The 15660-nt window shown below is 47.4% G+C and overlaps 1 protein-coding gene and 1 pseudogene across 6 annotated transcripts in view; one reads left to right on the plus strand and one right to left on the minus strand.

Moving 5' to 3' along the window:
- LOC121269544 (basal cell adhesion molecule-like) overlaps nt 1-15660 on the minus strand; it is a 265738-nt gene that overhangs the window by 29498 nt on the left and 220580 nt on the right. For all 6 annotated transcript variants that reach the window (XM_041174218.1, XM_041174220.1, XM_041174219.1 and 3 more), the window contains 2 exons: nt 6766-6862; nt 951-1133 (listed from right to left, as the gene is read on the minus strand). In XM_041174218.1, coding sequence (XP_041030152.1) covers nt 951-1133; nt 6766-6862 — 280 coding nt within the window. The remainder of the gene's footprint in view (nt 1-950; nt 1134-6765; nt 6863-15660) is intronic.
- Nucleotides 11260-11380, plus strand: LOC121269749 (annotated as a pseudogene).

Raw genomic sequence — 15660 nt, forward strand, 5'->3', positions numbered from 1 at the left:
CATGGGCCTTCCCACCCAGAACTTAATTCTGGAAGAGATGGGAAGTCAGCAGGGTTCTGATATGCTACCATCCCATAATGCCCTACCCGCCTCCAAGCTCGTCACCAGTGGGAGCACAAGATTCTGTTTCTCTCCCCACAGATGCCGCCTGGGTGTTTCCAGCAATTTTTGCTGTTATTTCAGATTTCCCGCATCTTCAATATTTGGCTTTTGTTTTCCCATAAACTATTTTCTACCACAAGAGGGAGACCAATAGGCTAATGATTGAAACCAGCACTTGCCAAAGTCCTATAAAGTACCAGATGACTTGCATCCATGATAACCATATGGCCATAACAGGATAGTCAGGGAATGCTGGAAATCAGAAATCCTGAGGTGGGCAATTTATAAAAAATGTTACCTTAATCAAAGCCTCCAAATCATTATGTAATTTATCACTAGAAAATCCTTCATATCTCACTTTTTCAGAAAAGGATAAAGAACATGTCTTGAGATGGTGTGAACATTCTGCAGTACAAGAGCTGTGGAATGTGGGTGACACCTGCAACTCCACCATTATGAGCTCCCAAACTCAACTTTTTTGCCACACAGAACGGAGGGGAGACACTTCATAGTGCAGAATGAAAGGTATCAGTCCACCTGTTACACAGCATGCTGAACCACCGATCTGCTTCTTCTACATACTTTTTGGCATATACTATGATTGTTAGATTCTCTAAATCAGCTTTTGGTGATCTTAAGATTTCAGGCTGTATCTACACCTGCATCTGTACTTACTGAATTGGAGCCTCCAGATCAGGCTCTTTCATCTCGCAGCAGAAATTGTACTTTGGCAGTAGTACAGAAGTTTTAGCCTCCAGATTAGGGGACTTGTACATGCAATCTAGCCTTGTCAGATGGATCCATGCAATATTGTTTAAGTCTGTTCTGTAATGCTGATGAATACTCACAGCTTATTGGGATGCTGATTCTAACAGACTCCTTCATTTTGTCCACTCCAGGTGGCATCCTGTAGCTCACCTCACAGTAAAACTTAGAATCTTTGTCCTTTTTCTCAGGAACATAATAAAGTGCGCTGACAATAGTATAAAGGCCACTGGGTTCCTGTGTGGCCTGAGAAATCATGTACATCTCTAAAGAAAAACACAAAAATCAGAAGAAAGCATGAGCTGTAATCAGTAAGGGCTGGGAAGCACTATATGCACTTTCACCTTCAATGATACAGAAATCATTCATACATTCAATACAGCACAGAAGCTGCCTAACTGACTTCAGATCAGTAACAAAAATCTTAGCCTCTTCTAACAGAACTACATGAAGCTAATGTAACATCTTTATTCAAAAAGGGAGGGAGACAGAAAGCAGGAAACCATAGGCCAGTTAGCTTAACATCTATCACTGGGAAAATGTTAGAAGCTATTATTAAAGACGTTATAACAGGGCACTTAGATCAATTCAAGGTAATCAGGTGGAGTCAACATGGCTTTGTGAAAGGGAAATCATGGGGCAGAATTTTGCCCTTGGCGGGGGTGCTTGGAGGGGGTGGGGGAGCAGTCAGAAAGCTGACCGCCACCCGCAATCGGCACCGCACTGTGAGTTCACGTGGGTGGGCCAATTAAGGCCTGTCCAGCGTGGAATGCGAGTGGCAGTCCTCAGCGCTGCCTGAGGGGGAGGAGGTCGAGCCTAGCATGAACTCCCCACATGCATGCGAAAGAGCGCTTCAATCTCCCTGAGGCACAGAGCTGTCTCAGGGAGATGAAGCTTTGTTTAAAAAAGCTAATGAAGAAAATAAAAATGTCATAAAACATATCCCCTCGTGTGACCCTGGATAGAAACCCAGGACATGCTTTTAATTCAAGTGTTAAATTTTTATCTTATTTTTATTCGCTTTAGGAAACCTCATCCCGCCCATGGATGAGGTTTCCCAAAAAATGCAAAGGTCACTTGGCCTTTTCGCCTGCCCGCCAACCATTAGGTTGAACAGACAGCGAAAAATTCAGGGCAATTGTTAACTTAATAGACATAATAGGCCTTCAAATTGTCGGCGGGCGCGCTGCCAGCTCCGGCACACACCCGCTGACCAAACTATCGCGGGACTACACGATGACGTCAGGACATCGTCCGACATCATCGCGCATTATTTTACGCTCGGCCCGGTCGGGAGCATGCCTGCCCACGAGCTCAATATCCTGGCCCATGTTTAACCAATTTATTGGAGTTCTTGAAATAGCATGCGCTGTGGATAAAGGGGAACCAGTGGATGTACTGTACTTAGATTTTCAAAAGGCATTTGATAAATGTAAAAACATAGAAAATAGGAGCAGGAATAGGTTGGTCAGCTCTTCGAGCCTGCTCTGCCATTCAATATGATTGTGGCTGATCGTCTATCTCAACGCTCTACACCTGCTCTCTCCCCATATCCCTTGATGCCTTTAGAGTCCAGAAATTGATATCTATTTCCTTCTTAAATATATTCAGTGACTTGGCCTCCACAGCCTTTTGTGGTGGAGAAATCCACAGGTTCACCACCCTCTGAGTGAAGAAGTTTCTCCTCATCTCAGTCCTGAATGGCCTACACTGTATCCTGAGACTGTGACCCCTTGTTCTAGACCCCACAGCCAGAGGAAGTATCATCCCCGCATCCAGTCTGTCCAGCCCTGTCAGAATTTTAAATGTTTCAATGAGATCTCCTCTCATTCTTCTAAACTCCAGTGAAAACAGGCCTAGTCGGCCCAATCTCTCCTCATATGACAATCCTGCCATCCCAGGAATCAGTCTGGTGAACCTTCACTGCACTCCCTCTATGGCAAGTATATCCTTTCTTAGGTAAGGAGACCAAACTGCACACAATACTCCAGGTGTATAGCTGCAGTAAGACACCATTGCTCCTGTGCTCAAGTCCTCTTGAAATGAAGCCGAATGAATACCATTTGCCTTCTTAACTGCTTCCTACATTTGCACACTTGCTTTCAGTGATTGGTGTACAAGGACACCCAGGTCCATCAACATTTCCCAATCTATCACCATTTAAAAAATACTCTGCCATTCTGTTTTTCCTAACGAAGTGGATAACTTTACATTTATCCACATTTATTTGCTCACTCACTCAACGTGTCTAAATTGCCTTGAAACATCAGCAAAGGTTATTTCGGAAAATAAAAGTTCATGATGTAGGTGGGTAACATATTGGCATGGATAGAAGATTGGCTAGCTAACAGGAAGCAGAGAGTTGGCATAAATTGCTCATTTTCTGGCTGGCAGGATGTGATGAGTGGTGTGCCACCAGGATCAGTGCTAAGGCCTCAATTATTTTACAATTTATATAAATGATTTGGATGAAGGGGCTGATGATGTGGTTGCTAAACTTTCTGATGACACAAAGATAGGTAGGAAAGTAAGTTGTGGAGAGGACATAAGGAGGCTACAAAAGGTTAGGTGAGTGGGCAAATGGAGTATAATGTAGGAAATTGTGAGATTGTTCATTTTGGCAGAATGAATGAAAAAGAGGCATATTATCTAAATGAGAGATTTCAGAGTTCTGAGATGCAGAGGGATCTCAGTGCATGAATCACAAAAGATGCAGCAAGTAATTAGCAAGCTTATAGAATGTTATAGTTTATTACGAGGGGAATTAAATACAAGAGTAAGGAGGTTATGCTTTAGGTACACAGGGTGTTGGTGTACAATACTGGTCTCCTTATTTAAGGAAAAATGTAAATACATTCGAAGCAGTTCAGAGAAGGTTCACTAGATTAATACCAGGAACTGGCAGGTTGTCTTATGAGGAAAGGCTGGACAAGTTAGGCTTGTATCCGTTGGAGTTTAGAAGAGTAAGCGGTAACTTGATTTAAACATATAAGATCCTGAGGGGTCTTGACAGAGTGAATGTGGAAAGTATGTTTCCTCTTGTGGGAGAATCTAGAACTCATGGTCACTTTTTCAAAATAAGGAGTCGCCCATTTAGGACAGCGATTAGGAGAAAATTGTTTTCTCTCAGAGGGTTGTGAGACTTTGGAATTCTCTTCCTCAAAAGGTGGCTGAGGCAGTGTCTCTGATTATCTTTAAGGCAGAGGTAGGCAAATTTTTGATAAGCAAGGGGGATGAAAGGTTATCAAGGGTAGGCAGGATTAAGAGGTTATAAGCAGATCAGCCATGATTTTATTGAATGGCGAAACAGGCTCGATGGGCCGAGTGGCCTACTCCTGTTCCTAAGTCGTATGTTCGTATGAAACATACCACGACACGATCTCGGCAGTTACACATGGATCCCAGCTGCCAGTAGTCTCTGGTCATCCAGCCATGGCTCAGTGGGTATCACTCTTGCCTCTGAATCAGAAGACTGTGAAAGTTCCAGAATCTTGAGCACCAGAAGTTAGGATGACACTCCAATGGGTAATGAGGGAGTGCTGCACATTTGGAGCCATTAAACCGAAGTGCTATTTGCTCTCTCGGGTGGTTGGACATAAAAGACTCCATGCCTCTATTTTGAAGAGTAAGTGAATTCTCTCTGGTGCCCTGGCTAACATGTATCCCTTAATCAACATCAGTAAAAATCAGATTACCTGAACATTATCATGTTGTTGTTTATGGGAGCTTGCTGTCTACAAATTGGCTGCCATATTTCCAGTGTTACAACAGTGAATATATTTCAAAAAGTACTTAATTGACTGTAAAGCATTTTGGGATATATTGAGATTGAGAAAGGAACTCTAGAAAACCAAGTCTTTCTATTTTTTGGTACTGACTACATTGGAGTTTGCAGAAACCCTGGAGAAAAGCACCTAATTTGCAAGAAACAGGTCCAACATCCATTAGACCTACTTGACTGGAAACTGATGCTTAATTTATGCTCACTCAAGAAGTTAAGGCAGTGTTAGATTAAAAGAAGAGGCTTATATTGTTGCAAAGAATAGTAGTGAGTCTGAGGAGTGGGAGATTTTAAGAAACCAGCAAACTGCAACCAAAAAGTTTATAAAAAGGGAAAAATTAGAATGTGAGAGTAAACTGGCCAGGAATATAAAAAACAGATTCTGAGCTTCGTCAACTCTATAAACAGGAGAATAGTTAAAATAAACGTCCGTCTGTTAGAGGCGGAGACAGGAGAAATTATCATGGGGAACGAGGAAATAGCAGAGATGTCGAACAAGTATGTTGTGTCTGTCTTGACAGTAGAAGACACAAATTACATACCAAAAATACAGGGTAACCAAAGCTTTAATAAGAGTGAGGAACTTAAAGTAACTAATGTCAGCAGAGAAAAGCATTAGAGAAACTTACGGGGCTAACAGCCAACAAATCCCCATGCAGGACCTGACAGCCTACATCCTAGGGTTCCAAAAGAGATAGCTGCAGAGATAGTGGATGTGCTGGCTACAAATTGACAAAATTCCCTAGATTCTGGCCTCAGCAGATTGGAAGTTAGCAAATGTAGCACTGTTATTCAAGAAAGGAGGGAGGGAGAAAACGGGGAACTACAGGTCAGTTAGCCTGACATCAAGCTTTGGGAAAATGCTGGAATCTATTTTTAAGGAAGACTTCAGAAAATCATAGTATGATCAGACAGAGCCAAAGTGGTTTCAAGAAAGGGTTTGAGCGTTTGAGAAATTTATTAGAGTTTTTGAGGGCGTACAAGTAGGATAAATAAAAGAAAGCTGGTAAATGTAATATATTTAGATTTCCAAAAGGTATTCAATAAGGTGCCTCACAAAAACATACAAGATTCTGAAGGGGCCTGACAAGGTAAAGACTGAGAGGTTGTTTCCCCAGGCTGGGGAAACTAGAACATGGGGCAGAGCTACAGGATAAGTGATTGATTATTTATGAGTGAGATGAGGAGAAATTTGTTCAGAGGGTTGTGAATCTTTGGAATTGTCAACCCCAGAGAATTGTGGATGCTCCATCGTTGAGCATATTCAAGGCTGGGATAGACACATTTTTGATCATTTAAAAATCAAGGCAAATGGGAAGCTTGCAGAAAATTGGCATTGAGGCAGATCAGCCATGATCATAATGAATTAGGTTCAAGGGTCCACATAGTCTACTACTGCTTCTATTTCTTATATTCTTATTGGGGGGAGGGTGGGAGTTGCCTGAGAATCCCACCCTCATAATCTGGCCGTGTTCTCCATAGTATCCTAATGGGGCAATTAGCACAACTTTGTTTTAAAAAAATGATTCCCCTTCTTCAGTGCTTCCCTCTTTGTACCCCATCTGTCACCGAAGATTGCCTGGTCCTAACTGATGCAGCAGCATGGGAACTGCAAGGGTAAGGAGTCCCTGCCCCAGATTTTCCCCACCTTCTATGGCAAAGGATAGACACACATTTCAAGTCAGAAACTCCCAGAAACAGCAGCAGGCTAGCACAACCGGATTTCCAGCTTTTCTGCAGTTGTCCAGGAGGCCATTGGGGACCCTGAGTAATTTCAGCAACACTAATTTCTTACAAGAATTTGCTTATGAAGTTATTTTGGCTTCAATGCCCTGATGATTCTAGACCAGGTGACATATAAGTGGAAGGGTCAAATTCAAATCAGATTGTAATCATATTCGTCGTAGCAACCAGCGGCTACAAAACATCCATTCTGATGTGTGGGTCTGATGTGCAGATGCAGTCAGGAAGTGAGTGATGGCTAATGCTAGACTCAGCGATTAATTACAGGTTATGTGGAGGTAAGGTGCTCTTTTCACTGTTCTCAGGCAGTATATGCCAGAGCAAGCAGCAATGAATGCAGAGGTTGAGAAGAATGACATGAGAATGTGACATACTGCTGTTTATCTTGGTGGTAGCTTGCAGTGGGGTACGGTCCTTGTACCATGTGATGTTGGGAGCAGGATAACCATTCTTTGTGTGACAAGTGGCAACCTGAAAAAGATAGAGATACCAAAGCACATCAACGATGCCAAAATCGAGGACAGTACATTAGCAGCATGCTTAAAAAACACTTCATTAGCTATAAAGTGCTTAGGAACATCCTAAAGTTGTGAGAGACGCAGTATAAATATAAGTTTCTTCTATCAGTCACAAGCTCTATGAGGCTGCTGGAGAGATTTACCTCATGTTTCACCTAGGATTGCCCAGGTGCAGCGAATATCCCCACACTGGGGTGGGTCAGAGTGAATGCCTCTACAGAAACCCTTCTTGAAAACAGAAAAAAAATGTTCTACTTAACAGTACACATTGTTGTAAACATTATTCAAAATGCTTATACTTATTTTAATGAAGACATTTTTCATTTCTCAGAGGGAGGGATGATACCACTAGACACAGTGACCTCAATATGTACAGGGAAGTAGTGGAGGCTGGAGCTATGGATGGGAAATTGGAAGTATAGGTTTCCCAGATGTCCTGCACTTTTAATTTTTTTCTTCAGGTTTCCAGCCCAAAAGCTAAGCTGATTGACAGGCTAGCTCCATGTCAGGCAGGAAAGCCAGTGGCACAAGGTTGTACCCGAGGAGCACAAAAGGGTAGGTTAGCGGGGTGCAGCCGAAGGATGTAGAGTTGATGAAATGGCACTTGGGTAGGAGGGAGGTGGGAGTGTTGCCACTGGGGGAAATCATGGGGATGGGGAATATTGCAGGGAAAAAAGTCAGTGATCACAGAGCTGCAAAGAGATAAGCTACTTGGACTGGGTGTGGAGGGGTGGGGGGAACACTCCTCCTTCTCCAGACCCATAAGCGGTGCTGTAAATACACTTAACTTATGGATGCTTCCATGTCTCCTTTTACCTGCTGGCCCAGACTAAATAGGTGAAAAATAAAAAGCCTGTACAAATAGAGACAAGTAACCTCCTTAAAACATTAACGTCCCAACCAGCCTCCTGAGAGTAGATTGGTTTCCCACACCTTATCCCACCTCTATTAAAGCCAGAGTTTTAAAAATTTTAACTTCTTACCAACCCAAACTGGGTCCATACTTAGGGATTAAATTTAGCCCCAGCATTTCTTCTACGCAGCATCAGCATCAAGCACCCACAAATCGGGTACAGATCCAGAGGAATACCTCAACTACGCTGCCAGGAGGAGAAATTTGCATGGTAGGACCTCAGTAATATGCCACCTGTTGATTTTCTGACCAAAACAACAGCCATTAAAACTTGGCAGCAGCTGGTTACTGCCAGGGGCCCACAGAACAAGGTAAGGGGTCCAGGAGGGTAATAGCAAGCAGGGAAAGCAAGCAGCAGGCACACCTGGAAGTTTCTCTGTGTGGCCTCATAATACAGTCAGATGTCAAGCTCTTCAGCAGAAGGAGATACATTTGCCATCAGGAACAGAAAGTAGCAACATTGTTGAGCGGCGGTTAACATGCATAAAGAATCTAAAATAGCGACTACTAAAGATTTCAAATGTTAAAATGGAAAAACCACAAATAACTGCCAGAAAAAAAATTTCTAAAAGTTTCATCTAGCTTCATCTCACAGCAGCTGGGAGTCTCTCTAAGTGTCATTACAAACTGCAGTGTCTCACATGCACTGCTCATTCATCTGTAGGCGTGAGCAAGAATTGCCATTACTCGAGCAGGAATCAAACAGGGTCAAGTCCACCCAAAACTCTCAGCAGTGATAAATCAGCAAGATTAGAAGACACACCATTTTCTACGGTACTGTCCATTCTTTGAGTGCAAATGAGGTTATTGCAAGATAAAAATCTCAGACTTCTAATGTAGGGTTTCTACACAAAACATCAAACCATCCTTCCTTTTTGCAGGCTTAATGGGCCCACTATTTATTTCCAATGTTTACCTTTATTTATAATACATTACTTAAAACAGATACTCCGAGACTCTTCTTGGAGCTAGGAACAGGAGTAGGCCATTTAGCTGCTTGAGTTTGTTCTATCTATGCAATGACACCAGAGTTGTGACGTAACTCCATATCAGTTAACAACAAGACTTAGATTGTGTTGAAAGAAATCAGACTAACACGCTGATCTCAGGTTATCCTGAGATGTGGTATTGAGGGAGAATTTTATAGTATAAGGGTATCTGGCATAGCAAGTGTTAATGTGGGACTGGGAAACAGTACTGCCCACAATGTGATGTTAAGAGACACATGACCTGAGACTAGATCCAGCTGTGGACTGGATAGAAACCTGTACAGAAGCAAGCATGGAGTTAACTCATAGCTTAGGCTATACCCTGTATATATGTACATAGTTATGGTTATCAATAAACACTTAATGTTCAACCATACAAGACTCAGAACCTCTTCATGAGACCACCTGAACATACAACATACAACATGGTGGCAGCGATGGAAAACCCCAGAAACTCAGAGAAGCTGGAGCAGGAATTCAAAAGCTGGAAAATTAAAGGGGGAGCATTCCGACCTGACTGAAAGAACTTGAAGTGAAGACACAGAGGGAGATCACCTGAGAGAAGCTCCTTTGCAGGACTGAAAACAAAAAGACAGAAGAAAAAACTCCACTGTGCAGCTGATGACTCCACAAGATCTCACTGAGGTCCACTGTGAATGCCCACAGACTGCAGAATCAACAGGCTTAGCAGGGGTGAGCAAAAAATACAGTTCTAAGCAAGGGCTGGCTTAAAAAGCTTCAGTACTGTTGAAAAAAAAGTCAGAGCAGCCTGTTTGGAAAATCACCGCAGCCAGCCGGGTTCAGAGTTAGTGCCATGCCACATAGTTGGTGCCATGCCACCGCAGCCAGCCGGGTTCAGAGTTGGTGCCATGCTACATAGCAGCCAGCCGGGTACAGAGTTGGTGCCATGCTACATAGCAGCCAGCCGGGTTCAGAGTTGGTGCCATGCTACAGCAGCCAGCCGGGTTCAGAGTTGGTGCCATGCTACAGCAGCCAGCCGGGTTCAGAGTTGGTGCCATGCTACAGCAGCCAGCCGGGTTCAGAGTTGGTGCCATGCTACAGCAGCCAGCCGGGTTCAGAGTTGGTGCCATGCTACAGCAGCCAGTCGGGTTCAGAGTTGGTGCCATGCTACATAGCAGCCAGTTGGGTTCAGAGTTGGTGCCATGCTACAGCAGCCAGTCGGGTTCAGAGTTGGTGCCATGCTACATAGCAGCCAGTCGGGTTCAGAGTTGGTGCCATGCTAGATAGCGGCCAAGTTCCTTGGAGGGGGGGAAAAGAAAGAAGCAAAAGGTTTAAAAACCTCAGCCAAAGTTGGGAATCAATTGTAAAACGCTCCAAAATCCTCTGATATTACAGAGAGGGCGCCAAATCATGCACAAAACTAAAGACAAAGAAGTCGGGACTGTCATCGCCGCTGGAGCTCAGCAAATGCGACAACCATGGGAAGCTTCTTTGAGAAAATGGTTCCTGTGACGCTATCTTCAAAACCTGCACAGCATTTAAAGCTGAACTTTACCTGAACTTTAAAGCAGTCATGGACAACAAATCAACATTACCAGACCAGTTTGGACTGATCCAAGAGCCAGACCAAAATTGGAGACTTTGGCAGAAAAGATTCTATAAGATAGTTTCAGGATTAGATAAAAAGACAGAAGCTGAAAAAGTGGATGCACTACTTTATTCAGCAGGTCTGATAGCCGATGATATTATTGCAAGGCAAGGAATAAATGAATCCTCAGATAAGTTTGATGAAGTTCTAAAATCATTTGATACATATTTTAATCTAAGAGGCAACAAAATTTTAGAGCGAGCAAAATTCAACAAATGTTTCCAACATCCTGGAGAACCAGTTGACTTTTTTACAAATGAATTATACAGATCGCTGAAGGCTGTGACTATGGTGACCTTAAGTCAGAACTCATAAGAGATGGAGTGGCTGACGATGCCCTTTTAGACATACTACAGGGTAAGGAAGATCTGACCCTTGAAAAGGGCATCCAAATAGTCAGGCAGTTTGAAATCCGCCAGCAGCACCGATCTATTTTATGGGGTGAAAGTAAGCCATGGTACAGAGAAACCCCAACGGTCCAGCTAGTAAAGCAAAAGGGCAAAGACTGCAGGCCAAGGAAGGCAATACCCAAACTGACCACAAGAGGGCAGGCAACCATGTCAGCGATGTGGAGCCAAAAGACCTCACAGGTGAGAGCAATGCCCAGCAATCTCAGTGCAGAGTTTTAACTGCAACTTACTGGGACTCTTGGAAGCTTGGCCTAAATAGCCAAGTGGTTATGGTACTGGGTTTGTAATCCCAAGATCAAGAGTTCAAATCTCACAATGGCAAACTATGAAGCAATATAACTTCATATAAGGCAGCAATTGCCTACGGCCATACTAGTCTGAAAACGCCTGATCTCGGAAGCTAAGCAGACTCAGGCCTGGTTAGTACAAGCCTATGGCCATAATAGTCTGAAAAAACGCCCGATCTCGTCTGATCTCGGAAGCTAAGCAGACTCAGGCCTGGTTAGTACTTGGATGGGAGACTGCCTGGGAATACCAGGTGCAGTAGGCTTTAAGCTTGGCCTAAATAGCCAAGTGGTTATGGTACTGGGTTTGTAACCCCAAGATCAAGAGTTCAAATCTCACAATGGCAAACTATGAAACAATGTAACTTCATCTGAAACAGATGGAAACGAGTTTGTACTCGAAAGAGTTACAAAGGGAATCAAGTTTGAGCTTGGCCTAAATAGCCAAGTGGTTATGGTACTGGGTTTGTAACCCCAAGATCAAAAGTTCAAATCTCACAATGGCAAACTATGAAACAATGTAACTTCATCTGAAATAGATGGAAACGGGTTTGTACTCGAAAGAGTTACTGGGACTCTTGGAAGCTTGGCCTAAATAGCCAAGTGGTTATGGTACTGGGTTTGTAACCCCCAGATCAAGAGTTCATTTTCTTAACGATCTCGTGGAGGTAATTGTGGATTCAGTTGGTTTCCTGATACTGAGGAGAGAAGGTGTGTGGTGTTGGTGTTGCTGCTCCTCAGTGTTTCAACTGTTTCTGCTGCTGCCTTTGGGGTTGTTGCTTCTGCTGTGTGCTGCTGCTGCTTCTGCTGCTGCTCCTCCAGTGCTGCCAAAGGAGAGAGAGGGAGAGAAGAGAACAGTTGCTACTGTTGCTACAGGACAGGAAGGCCAGGAGGCCAGGACTGAGTTAAAAAACAACATCCTAGGTGGGTGTCTGAACTGTGTATTTTTGTTTAAGGTGGGGGCAATTAAGGACTGTGTTTTTGTAGGGGGAGGCAAGAAGAATGCCAGAGGAGTTGGGGAAGGAAGAGAGGGAGGGTGTGTGTGTGTGCTGAAACCATCTTTCTGCCACCCCTCCCCTCAACCCAGCCCTTTTCCCAGTAAGGCCAGCAATAGCTGGTGAAGACATCGCCTCCCCCTGCCTGAAGAACATCAGGCCCCCACCCACCGTCCATCCACCATCGAGGACACCCACCAGGACATTTACCTCTTTCCCTCCTGTGCCTCCCTGTCTTTTACTCCTCTCCCTCCTCTCCTCTCCTGCCTAAAAGAGGGGAGGTTGTTTCTACCTCTCTCCCCCACTCCCTTTCCTCCCTATATTTCTAAAAAAAAATATACAAAGAAAAAAACAAAATGGCCAATCCTTCCCGGGGTGGGCGTGGCTCTGGCCCTAAGGCCAATTCACCATCACCTGTGGCCGGGCCCTCGAGGGCTAATGTGGAGGCGGTTTTGTCACCGGTGGCAGGGCCTCAAAAAAAGAAAACTTATGCGGGGGTGGTTGCTTCTGCGGCTCCAGCTGCTCCCGCTGCCCTGTCACCTTTCCGCCTCCTGACCAGGGCCCTTGGGGTAAAGAGCTATGCTCACCCTGAAATGACAATAGAGGCCTGCGTAAAGGCTATGGCTGGGGTCGTCGGCCCCTCAGCCATTGTCGCGGCCTCTAAAATGTATGGGAAGGCCATATTCTTCTTGAGGTCCGAGCGGGCGGTGCACCTCGCCCTGCAAAAAGGACTCACTGTGGGCGGGACTTTTCTGGCGGTGGACCCCCTTGAGGCCACCGCCCAGAGAATTATTATTTCGAACATCCCGCCTTTTCTATCCAGTGAGCTCCTCCTCCCCCACCTTAATAAATTGGGGGAGGTCAGGTCGGGGGTTGCACCAATCCCGCTCGGCCTCAAAGACTCGGCCCTCCGCCATGTGTACTCCTTCCGGCGCCAGGTATTTGTCCGCTTGGCCCAGGAGGAGTGCCTGGAGGGGGCCTTTGTTATCAATTTTGAGGGGACCGCCTATCGGGTCTTCTGGACCGTGGAGGGCGTGCGGTGCCATGCTTGTAAGGAGGCGGGGCACGTGAGGAAGAACTGCCCCGCCTCCAAGGCTACGAGCCCCACCCAAGCGGCCACGGCTGGCACCGCCCCTCCTCCCCCCGCCACCACTCCATCTCCCTCCCCGCAAGGGGAAGCGACGCCGGCGGCCACTGCCATCTCGGCTGCCGGTGAGGCGGGGGGAGAACCCCCGCGGCGTAAGAAGGCGCGGAGGAAGACCCGCAACCTGGAGGCGGCCCCTGAAACGCCCCAAAACCCCCAAACACCTGCAAGCACCGGCTCGGGGGAAAAGACATCATCCGGCCCCGGCGTCGTGTCCGCGTGTGCTCCCGGGCCCGTGGGTGCTAAGGCGCCGAGTGCTGGGCCCGGCGTCGTTTCTGCGCGTGCTCCCGGGGCCAGCGGGGAAAAGACGCGGGACCCCGAGCCGGGGTATCTGACACCCAAAACCCAGAGGGTGGAGTGTCCGGGAGGGCTGGACAAGGAGGAGGGGGCCTCGGAAATGGAGGTCTCCCTAGCCCCCAGCCTGACCCGGAAGAGACGTCACGCTTCGGAGGAGGAGGTGGGTGATGCCCAAACTGAAGAAGTTGGGTGTGTCCCTTCCCCCGATGAAGAGGTGGTGGCGTCTCCGCCAAGTAAAATCTCACCCTGTCCTCTGGGGGAACTCAAAACACCTGCAACGACTCCCAGCACTGTTACCCCTGTCAACCTGCTGCAGTCCCCTGAACAGGGCCCCTCGGGGGTCACTGAAGGCACCTCCCTTGAGGTGGTGCCCGACTCAGAGACCCTCGATACCCCCGAGGTACCTTCTGGCTCGTCGGGGGACTGTAACTTGCAAAATTTAAAAAATGTCAACAGGTCATTGGGTGGCGGCAAAAAGGAAGGCCTTCCCGCTCCCTCCCAAACCTTAGCACCGGGCGTCCTAGTTTTGGGTCAGGAGCTTGTCCTGAGCTCCCCGGACGACCCGGTGCTGGGAGGAGAGCGGGCATCAGAACTGCCGCTGCCCTCTGACCCAAAACGTTTAGAGGAGACCAGAGAGGACTCCTCTGGCCTTGATCCTGGGGGTGGGATCGAGGTACAGGTGGGGCCAGCTGGCAGCTCCGAATCAGCCCCCGTACTCAATGCGGGGGAGGGGTCGGAAGCTGGAGGCGACGACCTGGAGGAGGACGGGGTGTCCGTGGTGAGCGCTGGAGATTACGCTGAGTCGCTCTCAAGCGAGGCGGTGGATCCCCTGGTGCCCTCCACCGACTCCCCCCTCATCCCCCCAAGGGAACTCCGGGACTTTTTGGCGAGTCATCGCGGTCGTCGAGACAGGGTTCAGTTGGCCTTGGACCGGTGGCATTCTTTTCCGCTGGTGTTCTGGTCCACTCGCGAGGCTCTCAAGTCTCCTGAGTTGGATAGGAACGCGCGGCGGAGGGTCCAAACGTTTCTCGCTGGGCTCCTGAAGGAGAGGAAGGACTAAAAAGTCCTCTTCTTCTTTTAAATGACTTAAGGTGAAGGTTTGATGTACCTTTGACAATGAAGACGACTATAGCCAGCCTCAACATCCGCGGCAGCAGGGCCGCACAGCGCAGGTTCCAGAACTTCTCGGTCCTCAGGGACGGGAAGTACGCGTTGTGCTTCCTGCAAGAAACCCATACCGTTCCGGGAGACGAAGCCACGTGGCTCCTGGAGTGGCGAGGGGGGGTCTACATGAGTCACCTAGCCTCCAATTCTGGCGGGGTGGCTATCTTGTTGGCCCCGCATTTTCAGCCGGAGATCTTGGGGGTCAAGGAGCCGGTGCCAGGCCGGTTGCTGCACCTGACTGTGCGTCTGGGGGGGGCGGTGCTTCATTTTGTGAATGTGTACGCTCCCCTGGGCACGCAGCAGCAAGCGAGCTTCTTTGAAGAAGTGTCCACTCATCTCGGCTCCATCGACGCTGGCGAGTGCATCGTCCTCGGGGGGGATTTCAATTGCACCCTCGGGGTCCGGGACCGTCACGGTACCCCGCACTGCACGCGAGGTGTGAGTAAGTTGCGGGACCTGGTCAGGTCCTTCGACTTAGTGGACGTCTGGCGAAATCTCCATCCTGACTCCAGCGTGTTCACCTTTGTGTCACCTGGAGTCGGAGCGTCCAGACTCGACCGCCTTTACGTTTCGAAGGCGTACGTGTCCTGCGTTCCGGCTGCTTCTATACAGCAGGTTCCGTGCACGGACCACCGTCTGGTGTGGGCGGAGCTCACTTCGTTCTGCGCTCGGACGGGGTCCGCGTACTGGCATATTAATAACCTGTTGTTGGAAGACCAGCGGTTCCTGGACTCGTTCCGTCGCTTCTGGGCCGGCTGGAGAAGGAAGCGGGGAGGCTTCCCCTCCTTGAGGCTATGGTGGGACGTGGGCAAGACTCACGTCCGAGTTTTCTGTCAAGAGTACGCGAAGGGGTCGACAAAGAGACGCAAATCCAGGGTCGAGGAGTTGGAGAAGGAGGTGCTCGACCTGGAGGCACGTCTCCGTCAGCCCGACGCAGACCCGGCCC

Source organism: Carcharodon carcharias, chromosome 25 (assembly GCF_017639515.1).
Source record: "Carcharodon carcharias isolate sCarCar2 chromosome 25, sCarCar2.pri, whole genome shotgun sequence".
Lineage (NCBI taxonomy): Eukaryota > Metazoa > Chordata > Chondrichthyes > Lamniformes > Lamnidae > Carcharodon > Carcharodon carcharias.